The 24,809-nt window shown below is 39.9% G+C and overlaps 1 protein-coding gene across 1 annotated transcript in view; it reads right to left on the reverse strand.

Moving 5' to 3' along the window:
* sec31a (SEC31 homolog A, COPII coat complex component) overlaps positions 1-24,809 on the reverse strand; it is an 89,606-nt gene that overhangs the window by 52,836 nt on the left and 11,961 nt on the right. The window contains exons 3-9 of the mRNA XM_048603609.1: positions 22,863-22,986; positions 22,129-22,327; positions 17,598-17,693; positions 7,107-7,247; positions 4,541-4,683; positions 3,375-3,474; positions 1,287-1,448 (exon numbers count right to left, since the gene is read on the reverse strand). Coding sequence (XP_048459566.1) covers positions 1,287-1,448; positions 3,375-3,474; positions 4,541-4,683; positions 7,107-7,247; positions 17,598-17,693; positions 22,129-22,327; positions 22,863-22,986 — 965 coding nt within the window. The remainder of the gene's footprint in view (positions 1-1,286; positions 1,449-3,374; positions 3,475-4,540; positions 4,684-7,106; positions 7,248-17,597; positions 17,694-22,128; positions 22,328-22,862; positions 22,987-24,809) is intronic.

A 24,809-nucleotide genomic window follows, 5' to 3' on the forward strand; every position in this document is an offset into this window, starting at 1 on the left:
GGAGATTATCTTTTTTTCCTTATCCTCATGAATCCCTAATAATTCCCTAAGGATTCCCTCCCTGGGCCTCTTGCCTCCTCTACCTCACTTTCGTCCTTGAAAGCACTTCTTCAAAGCCAATTCTTTGACCAAATTTTGGTCATCTGACTGAATATCTCCTTACATGCTTCAGTATTATATTGTGTTTTCTAATATTCCTGTGAAGCACCTTGGGATGCTGTATTACGCTAAAGGTGCCTCCTGCACAACTCTATCTCCAGCAATGTGTCTCTTCTGCTCTCCTCATTCGTTGTCCAAGAGTTCACATCTCCAGTCCCTACATGATTTATAAATTTTACTTTTGCTGCAATTAAACCAGACCGATCACTTGCTGTCAGATTTGACCACAGGATGAGGTTCCCATCGGACGTTTGTATCAACATGAAGGCTATCCATTTCCAACTCAGCTCATCTGCTAAAGAAATAGATTTTCACACCCTTGTTACCTTCAGACTCAACTATTCCAATGCATTCCCCCCATTCTACCCTTTTGAAATTTGAGTTTCTGCTGCCCATGCCCTAACTAGCTCTGTTGCTGATCTACATGGGATCCTAGTCAAGCAATGTCTACATTTCAAAATTCTCACCCTTGTTTTCAAATCCCATTTTGGCCTTGCTCCATCCCTACCTCTGTAATCTCCTCCTGTTCCACAACCCTCCAAGTTGTCTGTGCTCAGCTAATTCTGGCCTCTTTAGCATTTAGTACTTTAAATCAGTCTACCCTTCACAGTTCTGCCTTCGGTTGCCTAAGTCCAAAGTTATGGGATTCCCTCCCTGGGCCTCTTGCCTTCTCTACCTCACTTTCGTCCTTGAAAGCACTTCTTCAAAGCCAATTCTTTGACCAAATTTTGGTCATCTGACTGAATATCTCCTTACATGCTTCAGTATTATATTGTGTTTTCTAATATTCCTGTGAAGCACCTTGGGATGCTGTATTACGCTAAACGTGCTAGTTAAATCCAAGTTGCTGTTGTTAGCTAACTGCACTGTCCAATGGACAATCGACTGATTTCCTCAACTCCAAAGGATGAATATATGTAGTTGTTTAATACTGTAGTCAAGACTTTGGTGCTGCCAGTTTTGCCATGTAAATTTTAGTTTTCCTTCAGAACATGTTGGCATATTTGCTGAAAGTATGCAAAGGCATCTCTTGTTAAATGCAGCGAAGGAACCATAGCAAGATTAAACATGATGAAATTCACACAAGAGAGATAAAACTCCACCACCTTCGTAAATGATTCACTTACATTGTCAACCTGTCGCTGCCTTTGTGCATCCTGATTCCCACCCATGAGAGAATAGATGCTGATGTGGCCATCAAATGCAGCAGCAGAGAGGATGGCAGGATTCCTGGGGCACCACTGAATATCAAAGCACCACTGTGTAGCCGTTGGAAGCTCATATACAACCTGATAACATTCAGGAACAAGAAAACAAATAATTACAGGTTAATAATTAGAATGGATGATGCACAATTCAAATCAAGTCATACAGACAATGTTAATACTGAGCTTAACCATTCCAATTTGTAATGTGTAAACAGAAGGCACAGGGAAGTGCTGTCAGCCATATATCTATGTACACATAGGACCGATTCATTATAGAGTTAACTATGTACCCAAGCAATAGGATTCTCCACCAGACTCAATGTTTTCTGTGAGCTAAGGTGATGGTAAGCAATCAAACAGGACTGAATAGTAGGGAAAATTAACCATTTTTCTCGGGTTTTTGGACACAAAGTTCACGTGGCAGTATATTTTGTACTGCCTCTGGGGATCCACTCAAATGGCTCAAACAATTTAACTTTCTCGATCTATTCAAATTCCCACTCTTGTCTCCAAATTTTTTTTTGCACTTGTGCTTTTATATTCACTTAAATGTCTCCTCTATGGAGCCCTTTGAGTAAGGAGGAGCCAGCTAAGTTTTGTTTTGAAATCCCTATCAAGTATTAACTTAATGACAAAATGGTAAAGCCAGTCAATTATCACAAGATCAATGGATAAAACCACAAAAGTCACATCCAAAACATTTTATCTAATTTTCATAGAAACTTTGTTTGATGACCTCTAGTCAGGTTTCTGCCCGACCACAGTAGAAAGATGGCTGTTCAAGTCACAACCGACGTCTTATGTGACTGTGATAAAGGAACACCATTCCCCCCACCCCATCATTCTTCTCAACCTGTGCACTCCTTTAGCACTACTGACTGTACAATCCTCCTCTATCGCGCCATCATTCACAAATTGGGTGGAAATGTTCCTACCTGGTGCTCTTCTTACCTTCCTCATTATAACCAGAAAATCATTTACAATGTTATGTCTTCCTGCTCCCACACTATTACCTCTGGTGTTCCAAGTATCCTTAGCCCCCTCCTATTTCTCATTGACAAGCTGCCCCTCAGTGATATAATTCAAATACAGCATCAGTTTCCATATACATGCTCAGTGAACTCAATCCAACCTGAGGATCACTTCTTTCAAATCCCCTATTATCCGATTTATCAAACTGATAACCCGCCATTCAGTACTGCAGCAGTAGAACTTTCCTTCACTTAAAATAAATTATAAATGGGAACACCATTTTCATTTGTCCTGCTGGAAAAACTGTTCTCAAGCTATCGACTCCTATCCCTCCTCCTGATAACTGCGAGGTTGAGGCAAACAGTTGGTAGTTTTGGGATCATATTTGACTAGCTGTACTTTTACGTCCGACCCTCCATAAGCTTGTTCGACCACAACTCTGCTGTTTGTATTCTAATTTGCACCAAATCACATTCAGATACCACCCTTGTGTTTACTGAAATACACACATTCTCAGTTAATCAAAGCTTGTATTTTAAACTTCTCTTGGTTTTATGTCCCTCCATAGCCTCATCCTTTTCATCTCTGTAATCTCATACAATTCTGCAACCCTCTGAGATATCAGCTCTCCTCCTATTCTAGCCTTTCCAATGTTCCTGCAAAGTGCCTTGAAACAACTTACTATGCTAAAGGAGCTATATAAGTGCACACTGTTGTACAAATTGGGACACTCAATGGATACACATTAATTTAAATATTTAGTTCATTCTTCGGAAAAGAGTCCTCAAAAATTTCAAATCACTACAAAGTTACATCTTATTCTGCATCTAGCCTGGTGAAAAATTGAGATTGAGTCAAGATTAAAATATTTCTGATTACCAATAAAGCCAGGGTACAGGGATTATTACTGAAATTGTTCAACAAGCCATCATTGTCTTGAATGGCAGGGCAAGATCAATGGGTTGAATGGCCTACTCCTGTTCTTATGTCTCTAGAGTTGTGTTTTTTTTCCTTTTCATTAAATATTTCGCTTACCTCTGCAGTGTTGGGGTTCCAGCAAAGCATACGATTGTCCTTCCCACAACTCAAAAGTAGCTCTGGGTCCGCCAGGCTCCAGGCAATGGCTAAAATTCCTCTATAAAACATATTTAAGTTACAATGTTAGTAAGAATGAAATACTGTGCATAACCTGAAAAAATAAAGCATCAGCACAAACAGCCCTCTCAGACCTCACAATCACCAGCATTACCATATCAATTGGATAATCCAGACTGGTGTGACAGGAAGCTATTTAACTTTGGCTGCTTCATAGCCAAATCCAAACAGATTCTCATATAATATTGACATAAAAATCTTCAACAGTATTGGGAATAATGCCCTTTTGTAAAGTTTATGCAGTGTCCTGAACTGATCTGAAGGAAGATGAGGAGGAACTTCTAAAGATTCAAAAGCAATTTGTTATCTCAGCAAACACTGCAGCCATTTTGGGTACAGCATGGTCCCACAGACAAGGATGAGATGAATGATCTAGTCTTTCTAGTGAAGGACACCAGGAGAAACCAACTTTTCTTTGAATGATGATATGAAATCTTTTACACGCCATTTAATGAAGGATTCAGTTCATTAGTTTAGCTAAAGGGCAGCAACTCAGATAGTGGGTATGCTCTTAATGCTACACTGAAATACCAGCTCGTGTTATTGTGCTCAAGTCCTAAAGTGGGCTTTGAAGTATTGATTTTCTGACTCCAGCCACAGTGTTACCAACTGTCTGAAAGTGAAACTTTGAAGATGACAATGATTGACCGAGAAGAAAATAAGTAAGTGACAACCATCCAAGGCTTGGAGGAATCTTTGTAGATGGCCATTTCATGGGGATGCATTCCATAGAAATGCTGGGCATATTAGTTACATAACTAAGTCAATATTATAAACCGAGCAAAGAAGGAACACTGCTACAAAAAGGGGCAAAATACGTGGTTCAGAAGCATTGTGAGGATGACAAATAATCTTTGTAACAAAGGAGGAAAGTATTCACAAAAATGCATGATATAATTCCAATTCTTCTCTATTAACTATGAAAATGTACAGAAAAGATTTAATGGATTACAGTTATTAAGAAAAGAAGTGAATGTCTCGCTAAATCAGGATGAAAAAGGGTAACAACAACAACCTGACTTGTCTTCCTCTGTATTTAACACTACCTTGTGTGGTTTTCCAGCACTCGCAAGGGAGATGTTGCAAATCGAAGGTCCCACATTTGAATCACAGGCATTCGATCATCCTCTGATGCAACAGCCATCTGTGTGGCAATATCAGGATGCCAGGCCAGTTCAGAGCAGTGCATCTGCCAACAGGAACAACACACTTGTGTAAAAGAATACAAATACCACTGAATTTCCTCTGGCAATGCTCATAGCCAATTTAATACAAATTGGCTGGTGCTGGTGGTAAAGAACAGAAGGCAAGATGGAAAAGAAAGAGTAGCAGTTTATAATTTAGAGAACAATAGGCATTTCCTTTTCTCATTCTATTTTAGTTCCTTGAATTTTGAAAGTATACAAATCCTTTGAGATAAAAAGTAGAATATGGGAGGGAAAAATGGAAATCGGTTAACCTTGCTTCTGGGCACTTGACAGCTACCTTTGGCAAGTTGATTAGTGAAAGAAAGGCAGGTACTTAAACAGGAAAAGGCAGTGTTAATTCTGAAAGTAAGACAATTGAAGGTAGAAGAAAGGATAGCAGGAAGACAAAAGAAACGGATGTAATGGAAAGACAGAGCAGCAGAGGCAGTCATCACAAGAGAATCTCCTGAGACCCATAAGTTTGAATTTACAATCCCAACCAATTTAAACATCTAAGGCTTCTTTCCCTGGCACCATCCACCAAATGGAAAGAAGAAGATAGAGAAGCAGAAAATAACAAAATGAGCCAGAAGGGGAAAGCTAGAGAAACAGTCACACAAGGACTACGGGCATGAGGAAAAGCAACTTTCAACTACCATTACACTAATTAATGCATATCAGGGATGCTTTTCTGATGGGGAGCATTCCCCACCTGTCATGCAACTCAGGAAACTGTAGCCAAACCTCTGCTGATGTTCCATCCAATAAAACAAAGAACCAGAAGCCAGTGGTTTAAAGGAAGTGGCAAAAGAACCGACAGAGACAAAGTTTAAAAAAAACACAACAAGAGGTTAGTATCTTAAATGCTGAGGGGCAAGCAGATTCAATCGGGCTTTCAAACGGAATTGATAAGCACTTGGATTTTTAAAAAATTTGCAAGTCTATAGGGAAAGAGCATAGGAATGGGAGCACAGAATTTCTCTCAGACATGTCAGGACACACGGCCTCCTTTCTTGCTTCAATATGCTAATAATAAAGAAGGTGTGATGAATTTTCTGGTTGTGCAAAGTCCACAGTGAGACCTGGGCAGTGCAAATTTTTTAAAAATTACTCGACGATTGCAGACCCAACAATGTTCAAAATGCTCAACCCTTTCCAGGACAATTAAATCCTCTTGATTGATAACTCCACAGCCACAAGCGTTCATTGCCTCCACCAGCTGCTTGCTGTGGCCTCAGTACGTACCACTTATAAAATGCACCCCAAGAACAAGCCAAGCACTTTTCTGACAGCATCTTTCAAACCACGGCCTATACCACCGGGCAGGAGGCAATGAAGAAGTGGTAAAGCAGTAATGTCATTGGACTAGTATTGCAGAAACCTAAGCTAATGCTTTATGGTCATGGATTCAAATCCCACAGCAGCTGGAATTTATATTCAATTACTAACTCTAGAATATAAATTAAGTCTTAGCTTTTGGCACACCCTAAGCCCATCACAGATCACCATTGCTTTCATGCATTGTCATCTGGTTCATTAACATACTTCAAGAAAGGAAATCAGCTTCCTTACCAGGTCTGGCCTACATGTGACTCCAGAGCCACAGCAATCAGGTTGACTTTTAATTGCCTGGTGAGCTGGCCTAGCAAGGGCAGATATGGACAACAAATGATGGCCTTGTCAGTGACAGCCCCACCCTATGAAAGGAATAAAGGAAGAACAATGGCAGCAGAGGAGCAGGAAAACCAAAATCTGCAAGCTCCCTTGCAACAGCCCGACTTGGAAGTGTATCAACATTCCTTTGATGCTCGGTCAAAATTCTGGAATTCCCTACCTGACAGTGTTATGGGTGGACACATAACATCAAATGCACTAAGGATGGGCAATAAATACTGACCTTGTGTGGCAAGGCCAACATTTCCGGAATGAATTAAAAACTTTCCAAACCTATACTGAAAATAATTACACATTGCATAAGGTTCCATTTTGGAGTAAAATTCTGAGGCAGCTAAGAGTTGACGCAAGAAATGTTTGTACAATCCTATCTTTCTTCCCAAGAATTATTGTGTTACCATTTCTTTTCCCAAAATGTTATACTGAATTAAATGTTGGAACAATCATAACACATTTGTTTACACCACCCTTCCGGGAATCTACCAATGTGTTGGCTGTTTTAGCAGTGCATAATGACATAGTCATGCTACATGGTGCATAACTTTATGTTTTATGAAAGTAGCCATAACAGAAAAGGAATAACCCGCAGAGGCGTAGGGAAACTTTGGTAAAGAAGGTGAGGAACATTACTTCAGATTCTACACAACCAGAAAATTCATTTCACTTTTTTATGAATTCTAAAATTCTTTACTACAATTGAACAATGTTGCATACTGCCTCAAACATAACATTTTCCAAGAAAACTACTTACTCGATTGGTGTGGTCACTGACTTTCAGTATTGGCTCATTCTTCCGCAGGTCCCAAACAACAGCACGACCACTTGGATTAGCTGAAGCCAGGATATGCTGTACTTGCCTGTTCCAGGCAACACAACTAATGTCCTCAGGAGGCTAGAAAATAAAATAAATATTTACCAGGCAGAACCAAAGAAATCACGATAAATGTTGTTACTCTCCACATCAGCTGCTCTACTCAATTAAGAACTGTAGTTTTGTGAAATTTTATTAATCTAAAACAGAATTTCAGTTAATAACATTTTATGCAGTTGTACCAGAATATATTCCAATAACAACACCGGTGTGGTTTCATTCCACAATTTAATTGTATTTTTAATACAAATTTAAAGTTTAATGACATCTTTACTATTTGTTGATAAATTAATATTTCATTCACAGTGTTTTTAGATTATTGTTCAAGTTATTGTTCTGGGAGGCACGGTGGCTCAGTGGTTAGCAATGCCGCCTCACAGCGCCAGGGACCAGAGTTCAATTCCACCCTCGGGTGACTGTCTGTGTGGAGTTTGCACATTCTCCCAGTGTCTGCGTGGGTTTCCTCCGGGTGCTCAGGTATCTTCCTACAGTCCAAAGATGTGCAGGCTAGGTGGATTGGTCATGCTAAATTGCCTGCAGTGCTCAGGGATTTGTACATTAGGTGGGTTATAGGGGGATGGGTTTGGGTGGATGCTCTGAGGGTCGGTGTGGACTTGTTGGGCCAAAGGGCCTGTTTCCACACTGTAGCGATTCCATGATCTATTCTATGATCTTAACAAAAATCAAACATAGAATCCTAGAATCATATAGTATAGAATGAGGCCATTTGGTTCATCAATACTGTCAGCTTGTTCAAAAGAATAACCCTTCAAATTCTTCTCTTCCATGTGTGTCTCCAATTTTCAATTTGCATTCACCACCATAACTGGCAGTGTTTCCAAATTCCAAACAATTAACGCATAAAACTGTTTTCCTAAAGGCATCTTTGGTTCTTTTCCCAATCATCCTATAGCTATACCCACTAGTTATCAACACCACAGCCACTGCAAACAATTTCTCTAATTATTCAAAATAGACCATCATTTTACTTTCCTCTATTAATCACCCCTTCACCTTGCAGACAGCCTAGCAGTGCCAGGCAGGTTATGTAAGAGTCCCCTGAGGCTATCTTGCTTAGCAACCAGTTTTCCATTTTGGATACTGATGAGGGCAATGATTCCTCAGAGGAATGTAGCAATAGCCAAGTTTATGGCACCACATGTCGCTCAACTGCACAGGTGTCTGGGCAAGTGGGATGAAGGAGAGTGGAAGCACAGTAGTGGTAGGAGATTCAACAGTAATAGAAACAGAGACATACTGCCAAGACAGTACGTTGTCCTCTTGGTTCCAGAGTCAGGAATGTCACAGAGCTACTGCAGAACAGTCCTTTGGGTGCGGCTGAACAGCCAGACATCATGGTCATAAATTGGTACCAATGACATACGCAAGAAGAAAGAGAAAGTCCTGAAAGCAGAGCAGAGGGAGCCAGCAAAGAGACTGAAAACCAAGATTACTATCAGGTACAAACTAATACAGAAATAGGACAATCGTGCAAATCAGCACACGGCCAGAAAAATAGCTTAGGAGGAAGGGCTCTCAATTTCAGACACAAGTGGGATCTGCACAAGGAGAACAGGTTGCACTTTAGTAAGATCAGCACTAATATCCTGGAAAAACAAAAGTGGTTACAAGAAGTAGAAAAGTTGTAAACAAAAATGGAAGGCAGTATAGACAAATGCTAACATCAAATAGGATCAAAATATAGAACAGTATTAAAGGCATTCAACCTGAATGCACACAGCATTCACAACAAGGTAGGTGAATTGGTGCCCCAAAGTAATAAATAAGTACGATAGTTCTATCATTACAAGATGTGACCACAGAATGCCCAAGGCTGGGATGATCATCAAGGATAATCAACATTCAGGAACAGCAGGTAAAAAGGTCAGTATATTTTGAGAGAGGATCTCAGATTGAGAGATCCAGATGTAGAATGTTTGGATAACTAAGAAACGGCAAGGGGCAGCAAACATTTTCGGTTGTTTATAGGCCACCAGACAGTGGTGGGAATGAAGGATATTGCACAAATCAGGAAATAAGAAGTGCTTGTAGCAAAGGGAATACAGTAATCATGGTGACTAAAATCTACATTTGGCTAAATCTAATGAGCAACAATGTTGTAGAAGATTAATTTCTGAAATGTGTATGAGATGATTTTCTAAAACAATATGTAGAGGAACCAACTGGGAACAGACTATTTTAGATTCAGTATTGTGCAATGAGAAAGGACTAATTAAAACCTTGATGTACAAAAACCCTGAGGGAAAAGTAACGTAATATAATAATGGAAAATTCTATGTTTGAATAAAATGTAATTTAATCCAAAACTGGGGTCTTAAATCTAAACAAAGGAACATGTTAAGCTATGAGGGCTAGCTGGTTGTGGTAGGCTGGCTTAATGCATTGAAAAGGTACAATGGTAGATGGGTAAGGGTGGGTATTTAAAAGAATTAATACATGTTTACAATATACATTCCTTTAAGGCCCAACAGGAAGACCAAGTCAATTGAGCTAACAAAAGAAGTTAAAGATTGTAATGGATCAAAGCAGAAGGCTTATAAATTTGCCAAAAAAGCCTGACAACTGAGAGAATCTTAGAATTCAGCAAAGGAGGACCAATAAAATAAAAAGGGAGAATAGAATATGAATGTAAACTAGCAAAGAACCTGAAAGATCTTCAATAGGTATGCAAAAAGGAAAAGATTAGAAAATACAAATGTGTATCCATTATAGGCAGAGACAGGACAACTTCTAATAAGGGAAAGGGAAATGGTAGAGAAACTAAGTATTTACTTCGTGTCTGCCTTCATGGAAGAAGAGACAAGAAATCTCCCAGGTATAATACAGATCCAAAGAACTAGTGAAAATGAGAAACCAAAAGAAATCAGGATTTGTAATGGAGAAATTAATGCAATCAAAATATGAAAAATGCCTGAGACCTGATTATCTACATCCCACAGTGTTGAAAGAGGTGACTACAGAGATAGTGGAAGCATCGATGGTCATCTTTCAAAACTCTGTGGATTCTGGAATGGTGCCTGCAGATTGATATGTAATGTGACTGTTTATGAAAGAAAGAATAGTGAAAATGGAGAACGATAGACTTGTTGGCCCAAAGTCAGTAGTAGTTGAGCCACTACAATTTGTTATGAAGGATATGATTACTGGAAACTTAGAAAGTAGTGATCTGATTAGGCAGAGTCAACATGGATTTAAGAAAGGGCAATCATCTTTGACAAAACAGTTAAGTTATATTTTTGAGGAAGTAGCTGGCAGCTCAAGGACCTGGAAGAATGAAGGGAATGGGTGACCACCAGGCACTCAAGGAGAACAAGGAAACAGTGCAGAAGTCCCCTGAGGTCCCACTCACAAATCACTTTTCCATTTTAGAAGCTGATGAGGGTGCTTGTTCCTCAAGGAAGTGCTGACAGAACAAAGCTTCTGGAACTATGAGCAGTCTGACTGTACAGGAGGGAGGAAGAAGAAAGTAGGAGTGATAGGAGATTGATTAGTTAAGGAAACAGACAGGCATTGCTGCAGCTGCAGACATGACTGCTGGATGTTGTGTTGCCCTCCTGGCGCCAATGTCAGCGACATCACTGAGAAGCTGCAGGGTCACCCTAAAGAGACACGATAATAAGACAGAGGTCATGGTACACATTGATACCAACAATACAGACGGAATGAAGGATGAAGTTTTGCATCAAGAATTCAGGGAGTTAGGCATTATATTAAGAAGAGAACCTCAAAGGTTGTAATCTCTGGATTACTCCTGATGCTATGTGCTAATGAGCACAAAAAACGAGAACAGAGCAGATGAATGTGTGGCTCAATAACTGGTGCAGGAGAGAAGGTTTTAGATTCCTTGATCATTGGGATCATTGCTTGGAAAGGGGGGAACCTTGTCAAGTGGGACAGTCTGCACCTGAACAAGAATGGGAACGATATCCTTGCAGGAGGATTTGCTCATGCTGTTAGGAGGCATTTAAAGTAGCTTGGCAGGGGAAGGGACACAGAGTGATAGTACAACAGGGACACAGCATTTTTAGTAAAGGAACCAAGGCAAAGGGAGTTCAGCCATGTTGAATTTCAACAGGGAAAGGGGAGGCTGGACGGTCTCTACTTCAATGCTGAGAGCATTACAGCTAAGACAGAGGAGTTAAGGGTGTGGAATGACACATGCTATTGCCATCACTAAGATGTGGTTGAGGGAGGAGCAGGACTGTCAACTCAACATCTGGGTGTGTAGAGTCTTCAGGCAAGGCAGAGGAGGGTGTAAAAAGGTGGTGTCATATCATTAATGATGGAGTTAGTTGTTGTCATAAGGAGGGAGGATATCATGGAAGGGTCTTCAAATGAGGCTTTGTGGGTTGATATTAGGATGAAAAACGGGGCAGTCACATTGCTGGGACTGTATTATAGACCCCCAAACAGTAAGCAAGTAGTAGTGGAGCAGCAGATTATGTCGACAATTCATGGAGGGGTATAAATACAAGAAAAGGCAATTACATTTGGGGAGTTCGACGTCCCTAATATTAACTGGGATAGTCATAGTATAACTGGTTTAGAGAGGGTAGAGTTCTTGAAATGTATTCACGAGAGCTTTTTATACCAGCATATAAAAAGTCCAACAAGGGACAGTGCTGTGTTGGCCTTAATTCTGGGGAACAAAGCTGGTCAGGTGTTTCAGGTGACAGGGGAGAGCACTTTAGTGATAGTGACCACAACACTGTATGTTTAAAGTTTGTGACGGAAAGGGAAAAAGGCAGTCTGCAAAAAGGGTTTTGATTTGGGGGAAGGTAGATTTAATTACAATAAGGCAGGATCCGGCCAAAGTAGACTGTGAATGCTACTTGTGGGTAAATCTGCAGCAGAACAATGGGGAACATTCAAAAGGGGATTGAGGAGAGTACAAGTCCAACATGTTCCCTTTAGGGTGAAATTTAACAGCAACAAGCCCAGAGAACCTGAGATTTCTAGGAATATTTAAAACTGGTAAGAAAGAAAAGACAGGTTTTTAACAGGTACAAAGGGAGAAAATCAATGGAGGCTCTAATGGAGTCTGGAAAGTGCAGGTGGGAATTTAAGAAAGAAATTAGGACAGCAAAGTGGGGTATGGAAAAACACTGGCAGCTAAGATTAGAGACAATCCCAAGACATTTTATAAGTATATGAAAGGGAAGAGGATAACCAGGGAAAGTGTGGAGCCAGAGAATATTGACAGGGCATTAAACAAGTACCTCATAACTGTCTTTACTTTGGAGGAGGAGGATGATGTAGGTACAGAATTTGAGAATGAGACTGAGGGTCTTGAGTTGTTTGACATAGGGAGTGAGGACATACTGGAAGCTTTGGTAGGTTTAAGAGTAGACACGTGCTCAGGTCTGGATGAGTTGTATACCAGGCTGCTATGGAGACAAGGGACAAAATTACAAGAAATCTGACCCAAACTTTTAATTGCTCTCTGGCTATTAGGGAAGCACTGAAGGACTGTGAAGACAGGTAATGCGGTTCCACTTTTCAAAAAAAGGGATGAACCAGGAAATTACCTGGTGAGACCAGTGAGTGTCACATCAGTGGTAGGGAGAAAATTCTGAAGGAAAGAATTAATCTCCACTTGAAGAGGCAAGGTTTGATTAGGATAGTCAGCATGGCTGTGGCAGAGGGAAGCCATGCCTAACAAATCTGACTGAATTTTTTGAAGAGATGACCAGGTTAGAGATGAGGCTAGTGCAGTTGATGTAATTTGTAGGAGTTTCAGAAAATCCTCTGACAGGGTCCCACATGGAAGACTGATAATGAAGATAAAAGTACATGGGATCCAGGGTAACTTGGCAATTTAGATCCAAAATTGGCTTAACGGTAGGGGGCAGGGGGTGGTTGGTAGAAGGCCATTTGTCTGACGTACAACAGGGATCAGTGCTTGGTCGCTTATTGTTCATGATATATATACACGTTACAGAAGAAAATGTAGGGAGGATGATAAACGAGGGGCATGAGTCAAAGATTGGCCAGGTGGTTGATAGTGAGGAAGAAGGTCTTAGGTTACAGGAGGACATACACAGATTGGTCAGGTGGGCAGATCAGTGGCAGATGGAATTTAACCCCAAAGACTGTGAGGTGATGCCCTTTGGAAGCAGTAACAAGACAAGGGAATACACAATGTACGGCAGGACACTAGGAAGTTCAGAGGACAGAGGGATCTTGGGGACTTCTCCACAGATCTCTGAAAATGACAGGACAGGTTAATAAGGTATCTAAGAAGGCATACGTCTTTACCAGTTGTGGCACAGATTGTAAGAGTAGGGTGGTTAAGTTGAAGCTGTACAAAACTTTAGTTAGGCCACAGCTGAAGTACCATGTGCATTTCTGGTCACCACACTATAGGAAGGATGTGAATGCACTGCAGGAAGTGCAAAGGAGATTCACCATTATGTTGCCCGGGAGGGAGCGGTTTAGCTATGATGGGAGCATGGATAAGCTCAGGTTGTTTTCTTTAGAGCACAGGAGGCTGACCAGATTGAGGTGTAAAAGATTATGAGGGACATGGACAGTTGGATAGAAAGCAGCTATTCCCTTTAGCAGAAGGGTCACTAACCAGGAAGCATAATTTTAAGTTGAAGGGTATGAGGTTTAGAGGAGATGTGGGGGAAACATTTTTCATCCTGAGGATGGTTGGGTACCTGGAATACTCTTGTATGGGAGGATAGCTTAGGTGAGAAACCATATAACCTTTAAAAGGTATTTGGATGAGCACTTTGAAATGCCACAATATTCAAGGCTATGAGCTCAATGCTGGAAAATGAGACTTGTGTAGATTTATAGTAGCTTTTGTCTGCAGATTTGATGGGCCAAAGGCCCTCATCTGAAATGTATGGTTCCATGAACTGGTGGACATGACGTATTTGGATTTTTCCAGTTTTCAATACAATCCCACACAATTAAAGGGACTTGAGATTGGAGGTAAGATAGCATGGATTGAAGAATGGTCAACAGGCAGAAACCTCAGAGTAGGAATAAAGGTCTAATTCTCAGATTGGCAGGCTGTGGCCAGTGAGGTATCATCAGGATCAATGCGTATTTATCAGCTATTCATAATTTTGCTCAGTGATTTGGAAACCAAAGTAACATTTCCAAATTTGTCAATGTCACAAAAATGTGTGTGGGAATCTGAGTTTTCAGGATAATGCGAAGAAGTTTCAAGGTATTTAGACAGGCTGAATAGGGAAGCATAAACATGGCAGATGGAATATAATATGGATAAGTCTGAGGTTATCCACTTTGGAAAGAGGAACAGAGGTGCCAAGTATTTCTTAAAATGGTGGAAGATTGAGAAGTGCTGATTTCCAAAGGAAACTTACGTGCCTTTGCTCATAAGTCACTGAAAGCTAGCCTGTAGATGTACTAAGCAATTCGGGAGGTAAACTGTACTTTCGTTTGAATTTGATCATAGGCTGTGGGCATCAATGGCTAGGCCAGAATTTATTGTCCATCCCTAATTGTCTTGGTGACGCCACAGTATGTTGGCCTTTATCACAAGAGGATTTGATACAGGAGTAAAGGTTTCCCTCTCCAATCATATAGAAGCTTGGTTTTTAATCCACCTAGAGTACTATGTGGAATTCTGGTAATATTGCCTAAGGAAGAGTAAAATTTCCTTAGAAAGAGTGTAGTGAAGGTTCACTGCAGACTAATTCCAGGGATAGCAGGAATGTCCTATAAAAAGAGGTTGCGGCATTAAAGTTTAGAAGAAGTCAAAATTGTAAAATGACAGACAGGTAGACACACAAAATAATAATTTTCTGAGTTCTGGATCCTAGGTTTGAGATTTAGGCTTGAGATAAGCATGATATTTCTTCACTTGGAGGATGGTGAATCTCTGGAATTCTCTATCACAAAGAACTACAGAAGCTTGATCTTTTCAATATTGTGCTGATCTTCAAACAGAGAAAGGCAATGTTAAGAATCTAATCAGTAACAGACTTAACAGCAAAGAAAAACAATGTTCTTGACCAATAAACAGATGTGGAAAATAACCGACCAGTCCCAATCTGTATTCAAGGACCATAAAACTGCAGGCATCTCAATAACCTCACTTCAGTCAGTAACATGCAAGAACTATAAAGGTCCCAAATAAAATAATCTGTCACATTCAAAGTCAGTGAAGATTTGTGTTTTTTGTTTAAGCAAGATCAAACACAGCCATATGAAGAAACATCCCTCTCAGAAGCCTTTTGGTGTTGAACTATGAAGTTATTGACTATATCTTAACATACTATTCCTTCACTTCTTGAGAGCTCCATTGGTGAACACACTCAGTGTTCCAATACTGATCAAAGCAGGTAAGGAAAGTTTTCATCCCTGATCGGCACCAAGCTAAGTGATCACAACAAAAATAACTGATAAATGGCCTCAGTATCTGATCTACGGAGAAAGATTTAAGGGAAGGAGGTGATAGTTTTTACTATAATTGTTGATCTCTATCAAGTACCCTGGGTTCTGTTGTGATTACTGGAAGTGTTCGGCATTCTCTCAACATCATCTCTTGCAGACGAATCCACAAAGCACCCAGGAAAATCCACTTATGGGTGGTATAACCAAGCAAAGAAAGTCGCCCTCCCCACAAACATAATGGAAGGAAATGGTGAGGTGCTGTGCCTCCAATCACAGGCTGGTTCTAAGCCGGCTGTGGCAGAGTCACTGGGAGGGTCAGCAGCAGGAGCCCAAGACCTGAGGTGTGGGTGTTGGGCACCAGGCTCCAGAAGTTGGAGGACTGAGTTCTGGGTGCAGGAGCAATCTGTCATTTTACCAAGAGTGGGAGGGAGAGCCAAGGCTGGAATTAGCCACTTTATTGACTCCGGGAAGGGGAGTTGAAGCCGCTTTTTTTTTAAACCATGGCAGCCATGACGCTCACTCAGCAGGGGTTGGGGGTCTGCAGGACTGAGCGAGAGGAGAGACTGAGCGAGACACAGATCGGTAGGTTGATAGGGTAGAAACAAGCTTGACAGCCAGAGGTGGGAAGTTAGAGACACAGGCTGCAAGGGCTGTGATGGAAGAGAGAGAGAGACAGACAAAATAGGAGGCCAGAAAGACAATGAAAAGAGACACAGAGGCTTAAGGACAGGGAAGGGGGACAGATTTGGGAAAAGAAAGAAAGAGAGAGAGAGAGAAAAGGGTTGGAACACAAGGCTGCAAAGAAGAGATCCTAACCTGTCAACATAAGAATATGAGCTAACTAGAAGGAAGGAAAATGTGAAATCTCTGAGGTAACAAACTACTTAAAGAGGAGTATGTACTCTCTAGCTTAAGGCTACATGTGATCAGGAGCAGTTCAGGTGGAGAATGTAATGGTACTATTATGTCAATTGCTAAATTTAAATCTGAGAAGTGAAAGAGAAGTAACCAATGAAGTCCATATACTCTATGTCAACACAGATACAGAAAAGAATGCAATGGCTGCAACTGCTAAATAAAGGAAATAGTGAGAATAAAAAAGCAGCCTTTGAAAACCAAATGTTAGTCCCCAAAACCAAGAAGGTAACCTTTGAGAAAAACTATATTTTGCATCCTGAGTTAAAGCACTAACAAGTTGCAACAGTCTCCTTTTCAATTCCATTCTAAGATGAGAAGTAATCAGTTGTCAAGTTTCTTTTGAAAAAGTGAATTACAACAATCTGTTCAAGAAATGCAGTAGATCTGGCAGCACCTATGGAGAGAAAGCAGAGTTAATACTTCAGGTCTTGTGACGCTTCTTCAGAATAGTTCTGAGAACTGAAGAAGGGTCACTGGACCCAAAATGTTAACTCTGCTTTCTCTCCACAGATGTTGACAGACCTGCCGAGTTTCTCTAGAAATTTCTGTTTCTGTTTCAGATTTTCAGCTCCTGTAATTCTGCTTTTTTTTTTTGCAATGACCTGTTGCATGTTGAAAACAAACAAACCAACCCAAAAGCAGCTCTGAGTGGAGCCATTTATCAAAACAAGTTCAAATTCTAAATCAATTTGATTCATTTCCAGCAAGCTGTTCAACAAGTATTATGTTAGAGCCGTAGAGACAGTGATACTAATACAGGTTGCACTTTATAGATATTAAGATCAACTGAAAAACTGTAGGGTAGACAAGTTAATATATTATTCTTCTGATGACGATGAATCAAATTTGCAATCCTCAATTATTGTTATTGATCAAGACAAAATGAAACAGGCCAGTATTCTTGGAACCCATTTTATTTTAAATCAATCATTCCTACTGCTTTGAACATTTGAATCTTCACTAGTGGATTACATTCATACGCTTTTTGCAGCAGCTTTCCAACAATACTCGGAATGACACTAGATTGAATATAAGGAAACATGAATGGAATAAACATACCTGAGATTTGGTCCCAGGTGTCATTGGAGTCTCAAAATTATTCAAGTCCCAGATGTAGATTTCAGACTCATTGGCTCCTGATGCTACAAGGTTACTCTGGTCAAAAGAAGCAATTAATAATTCATTAGGTGAATAGGAAACATTACCTGGACAACTCTAAAAAAGGCAAGTTACACGTTTGCATGACCTCAGCAATCCCTTCAGCTAAAGCAGATTTTTTTTCAAATGCATCAGAAGTTCATTAGTTAAAATTAAAATAAACAAATATTTCAGATACTACTAAGCCTCATTATAGCAATTCTAGTAAAAGATTACACCCAAAATATTTCAGAGATAACAAGAACTACAGATGCTAGAGTCAGAGATAAGACAGTGTGGAGCTGGAGTAACATAGCAGGTTAGGCAGCATCAGAGTAGCAGGAAAGTTGATGTTTCGGCTCAGGACCATTCTTCAGAAAACTTTCCCGCTCCTCTGATGCTGCCTGACCTGCTGTGTTCCTCCAGCTCCACACTGTGTTGTCACCGAAAATAGTTGCAATTTTTCTTTTTTTCTCCAAGTTTAACAGATAGCATTTTATTTCTCTTCCTTTTTGTTGCATCACAGACATTCTCTAGAGATGCAATTCCATAAGTTGATTACAATGACAGCAGAATAAAATGTCCCTAAATTAAAACTGTGGGGGTGGGAATAAACAAGTGTAAATGCAAACAATTTTAAATGCAAAGCGATAATGCATCTGAAAAAGAGTTGGAGAAGCAACCTACTCCTTTTTGACTTAATGATGGTGTTAAATGCCTTACTTCACACTTTCCATATTTCTTTTTACTGCATATTTCCATACTTTTCTTACTGCCTTTTATTATTCTTTATTTTTAAATAGTCATTCTTGTGTTCAACTCCCTAAACCCCCAATAGTTCACCCTCCTTCTCTAAACTGCCCTAAACTAACAACCTTCTAAGAATTCAATGTTCATGCAACTTTATTATCTTGGGCGCTTTCATTCTTTTCATCCCCTTAATTAGACCTGCATCTTCAGTTGTCTAGGCCTCAGTGACCTGTCTAAAGCTCCTACTTTGGGGAGTAGTTATAAAAGCCAGCATTCATTCACCTCTTCATCTTGACAATCATAGAGTCTTACAACATGGAAACAGACCCTTTGGACCAACCATGATCCCAAATTAAACTAGTCCCACATGCCTGCGCTTGGCTCATATCCCTCCAAACCGTTCCTATTCATGAACTTATCTAAATGTCTTTTAAATGTTGAAACTGCACCTGCATCTACCACTCTCTCTGGAAGTTCATTCCACACACAAACCACTCTGTGTAAAAAGTTGCCTCTCCTGACTTTTTTAAAATCTTTCCCTTCTCACCTTAAAAATATGCCCCCGGTTTTGAAAATCTCACCCTAGAGAAAAGCATCTTGTCATTCACCTTATCTGTGCTGCTCCTGATTTTATAAACCTCAATAAGGTCATTCCTCAAGCTCTAACACTCCTGTGAAAGAAGTCCCAGCCTTTCCAGTCTATTTTTATATCTCAAACCCTCCATGCCCAGCAACATCTTGGTTAATCTTTTCTGAACCCTCTCCAGTTTAATAATATCCTTCCTGTAACAGGATGACAAGAACTGCACAAAATACTGCAGAAGAGGCCTCACCAGCATCCTGGACCATTGCAACATGACGTCCCAACTCCTATACTCAAAGGTCTGAGCAATGAAGGTGAGCATGCTAAATGCCTTTTAACTATCCTGTGGTGGTCTGTGATGCAAATTTCAAAGAATTGTATACCTAAACCCACAAGTCTCTCTGTTCTACAACACTACCCAGGGCCCTACCATGAATTGTTAAAGTCCTGTCCTTGTGTGTATTACCAAAATGCAATACCTCACATTTATCCAAATTAAAGTCCATCTGCCATTCCTCAGCCCACTGACCCAATTGATCAAGCTCACTTTGTAACCTTAGATAACCTTCTTCACTCTCCACCGTACCATGAATTTTTGTGTCATCTGCAAACTTACTAACCATGCCTCCTATATTCTCATCCAAATCATTTATATAAATTACAAGTAAAAGTGAACCCAGGAGAAGAACTTCTAAAGGCATTTTTGTCCAAACATTAGCATACCAAGCACAGACCTTACCCAACACAAAATAGTGTGAATGGTGGAAACCTGAAAGTAAAACAGAAAAAGGCTGGAAACACTCAGCAGGTCAGGCAACATCTGCGGAAAGAGAAACAGAGTTGATGTTACATGTTTGTGAAATACATGTTTAACCTTTACCAGTTCAGGGAAAAATGGTCATAGCCTCATGTGTCCGCTCCACAAATGGTACCAGAGCTCACACCTTCCCCATTGTCTCACCTCCCCTATTGATAAGGTCTATGAGGGCTTTCTTGACTTGGTTTCCAAAAATAAAAAAAAAATGGTTTTTGTTCAATTCCCAAGAGGCTTTTCACATTTTAGGCCCATTGCATAATATATCTGTTGTATATTTCCACAAATTTTTGACTTACCTCACGGTAACATAAACCATTTCTACATCCTGTCTTAACACCAGCGCTGTGCTCTGACAATGTGTATGAGATCCAAATGTAAACCAAACTTCCATTTTCCTCTATAAGGCCTTCCACACTTTACCAGTATGCAGTACAGAGATGAAAATGGGCCAAATAGCTAGGGCCTGAAGTTACTCTAATCAAAGATTAAAAAAGGCTGAAAACTCAATGCTGCTCCTGAAGCTTGCATTGACTTTCAATGAAACAGACTAGACGAGCAAGGACTGAGAGGCCATTGTAGAAATAAAAGGAACAGTTGAAGAATATTATATTACAGTCCTACAAGACCACCTTGGGGACAAGAAAACTCTGAAATTCCTACCTAAAGGTAGTGCAAACCTACGCAGACCACAACAGTTCAAGGAAGTGGCTGTCCACCATCACCTTCTCAAGGGTAATGGGACAGAGATAAGAAATGCAGGCCTCATCAGAATGAAGGAATAAAGAAAAACAAAAAGACCCTGTCCACGTCTCTAAACAAGACAACTGCTTTTAAAAATAGTAACAAAGCGAATCACCCTCAATCTTCTCTGCCTATCTACCATAATCTAACTAGGTCAGCCCCATGCATATCTACAATGACACAGTGGCAAGCATCACTGATGGGACCATAGGACTGAATTACTTTTCAATAATTGTTAACTTTGTCTTCATTAGCAGTGAGGGATTAAATAATATTCTGATTGAGTTCAGTTGTTAAACAGCTTATTTTAGGAAGAAATCATACCCTTGGTTAAAGGGTTTATGGTTTAATTAAAAATGTTTTATGGCTTAAGCTGATGTAAACCTAGGCCAACAAATGAGAAAGTTATTTTGAACTGGACATAGTTTTTACTTAAAGACACAGCTGTGTTTTAAAATAGCGACTTAAAGTCTGCAATAGGCCTATGTGTATTAGTTGATGTCGTTATTTTGAGTTTTAATTAGTTTTAGGTGTCAACAATTATTGTCGAGTTTCACATCGATTATTGATAGATTTTGCAGAATTCTTAGATTACAATTTAGGATGACTAGCCAAATGAAGTTCAGGATATTTTTGATCATGCAGAAGGGAGTAGTGGTTAATAATTGGCGTTCCAATGCCCAAGAACGAAGATCAAAGGTAGAAGAACTTCATTCAACAAAACAGAACAAGATATCGGTGCCCAGTAAACCAGCGGTGCAACTGGTATTCTGAAGTGGATCAATTGAAAAACCATTGCCTTATTAAGTATAATTTATTCTGAGCTTGCTTTGATAAACTTCTGTCAAATTCTGAAAACATATATGTACCTGGAATAGGCCTTGTAACTAATCAGGACTAGCAAACTTCAGATTGAACTTGAAAGAACCAGTCTATAATTTAGTTGTAAGACATACATCAATTGCAAGTTAAAATGCACCCCAAAATCCGAGACTAGAAGTGCACCAGAATATGCATTGCCACAAAAATGGCTTGGACCACTGCCTTTCTAGTCTGAAACTTGCATTTGAATGCCTGAATTGGTAGGATAAGTGTTTCTCTCTGCTGGCAACAAGAGCTGAAATGAAATGGAACTGATCTGCTGCAACTAAATTCCTATTGAGCACAGATTCATAGCATAAAAAGCCACTTAATCTCGTACCAACAAAGAATGCCCAGGAGGCTATGAAGTTCAGCAACATATTGGGATTGAGCACAGTCAATGCTGCACTTGACCTGGGAGTGTTTTATGCTGATGCTGCACATAAACAATCAAACCATTTAGTTTGCCTTTGATCATCCTGGCAGTTGCATAATAAAACAATTAAGGAGCTGCTGATCAACCAGGGCACCCGATCTCTACCAATCAGGCTACAACCAACCAAGACACGCCATTTACAGAAACCTTTGGGAAACCCAAATATATTTTCCCCATCCTTCACCGTGATGGAGAATGAATTATTTTCTAAGGTTTTTATTAAAATATGTAATTAGCAGAAAGTTTGAAGGTTCTGATAACTTACCTGAAAAGGATTGAAATCAAGTGCTCTAACTGGACCAGTGTGCGTGTTATTCTGTCCAATCACAACATCCTCTCCTCCTGCTATAATTTCGGATGGATTGTACAGGATCACATTTCCATTTTCACCACCAGCAACTAGAACACCAGAGGATTGGCCACCCGTTGTGATTTCATGAGGACTCCAGATAAGCTTATGGTACCTTAGGAACAAATAAAAATATGAAAAATATAAAAGTATGATTGTGCTGAGTTGTAGAGTCCAAAAAGAAAATCCTGCATTGACTTCAGATTTGAGTTGAGAAAGATGGAGTTCAATGAGTTCATTTGTTATATCAAATCTACAGCAGAGAAACTGGCCATTCAGCCTATCTGCTCCGTGCACTCCACACATGCTTCCACCAATCACTCTTCACTTAACCCTATTTGCATATCCTCCATTCTCTTCTCCCATGTGTTCCTTTTAGAAGTATCTATGAAGGAGTTGAAAAGACAGGTCCCAGAGAATCTGTAACTGTTAGTTCTCCCAGTCATAATCTTGTCGGTGATAATGCAGCCCCAAATGTAAGATGCTGGAAGAATGGTGACGGCAAGTCCCACAGTCTGTTGTTACAAACTAGAAACATCCAGCTCAACAGCAAAGAAAAATTCACCACTTAACTAACCAATAGCAAACAGTGGAGGGATCGAATCAAATATAATAAAATACGGATTAAATGAGGATAACACTGATTTTACCTGTGTGGGGAAGAGAAGGAACCACATGATTTCATATCCAGGGTACAGTCAGCCAGATCCAACTCGAAGATCTCCAAGGAAGCATTTGTGCTGAATGTAGCATCCAGCTGCTGGGCTGAGGTGCCTATGTTAAAAGTTAGGAAGAATATAAGAATACGGCACATTTTTTCTTAACAAGGTCACTGCAGCATAGCACCAAGATAAAGGTAAATTTAGGTTTACTGGACATGAATCAACTGTGTCTTCGCTAATACCAGTTTTTAAAAAAAACACACACACCAGCTGCACAACTTTTCAACCAACTAAAAAGCAATTTCCAGATTCCATTGTTCAGGCAGTCTCCGCTCATGTTCACAGCAAGGTACAGTTTCTATAAAGTGGCTGCAACCCCTATAAATCAGAATTTGTTTTTTATATACTGTAAATGAGAAAGTTTTTTTTAGTTTTCTATCTAGATACAGCAAATATTTCTCATCATTGCATTGCTGATCTCTCCCAATTGCAGAAAAAAAACCATGGTTACAGCAAATAAAAACAGAAAATCCTCAGCAGTTTGAGCAGTATCCGTGAAGAGAGTAACATGCTTAGCACTTCAGGTCCACAACCTCTCAACAGAAGAGATGTAACAAGTTTTAAGCTAGTAAAAATGGGGAAGGTACAAAAAGAAAAGTGAAAGTCTGCAATAGGAGATAAAATTACATAAGAATTGGTCATACCAATTGAAGTGAATGGTAATGACATAGGGGGAGAAGCAAAAAAATAAAATATGCTTCTACAGGAGGCATTAATGGCAAAATGATGAACAACTACCATCCGAAAGCAAAGAAGAGAAAAAGACAGTAAAACCAAAACCAGCAACAAAAAGGAAAACAAAGTGAAGGCAGATATGGTCCGACATTGTTGAACTCAATGTTCAGTCGGGGGGGCTATAAGATTCTTTATCGAAAGATGTAGTTCTTTGAGTTTGTATTGAGGTTCATGAGCAGAGAACAGAGAGGTTACTGTCCAACAATGTCATTTGTCATTCCAATTCACCATCATCCTCTCACACTGATCTCTGTACTCAGCCAACTGCGGTGTCCCAATGAAGCTCCCACAAGGCTTTCAAGGAAAGGCACTTCATCTTTCAATTGGACACTTTATAGCTTTGCCTGCTCGATATGGAATTCAACAATTTAAGGCTATAATCTCTACTCCCACTTTTTTCTTTCCATTTTTGGTCTTACTCTTGTTTTCACTTACAGGTGGGAGCTGTTCATATTTCTGTTAGTCACTCCTCCTCTACATGCACATTTTGCTTCCATACCATTGCCACAGCCTTTCATCTTATGCTATCATTTTTTTTTGCTTAATCTCTATCTTCCACCCTTTCACAAATTACTCCTTGTGTTATTTTCACAACCCTCCTCCTTTCACTTGTTGAAAACCTATTACATTTTTAATTTTACCCAATCCTGGAAACATTGCCAGGTCTCTTTCCACAATCATTGGCTGATTTGTTGAGTATTAACAGCACTTCCTGTTTTTATTGCAGTTTTCCATCGTCCCCAATATTTTGCTGTTGTATTAATGGTTACAGAAAATACCGATCAGGTTAGAACAGTTAATCCTCATTTATTAGATGCAGGTTACAATTACACAGGAGCAAAGGGCAATTAGGGACAGGCAATAAAAGCTAGCCTAGACAGCGAAATACACATCTCCTGAATGATAAAAAGAAACTTTCAACACAATAATGACATGCTGAACTGATCCATAATAATACAATTAGTTTTCATACGACAACTGAGCAACAAAGGGTCTTTCAACAGCACTTCCAAACCCACAGCCTCTACTATCTAGAAAGACAGGATCAGTAGATGCATGGGAACATCACCACCTACAACTTCCTCTCCAAACCACACAAAATCCTGGCATGAAACTGTCGCTGGGTCAAAATCCTGGAAT

The sequence above is a fragment of the Rhincodon typus genome, chromosome 1, assembly GCF_021869965.1.
Source record: "Rhincodon typus isolate 14 chromosome 1, sRhiTyp1.1, whole genome shotgun sequence".
Lineage (NCBI taxonomy): Eukaryota > Metazoa > Chordata > Chondrichthyes > Orectolobiformes > Rhincodontidae > Rhincodon > Rhincodon typus.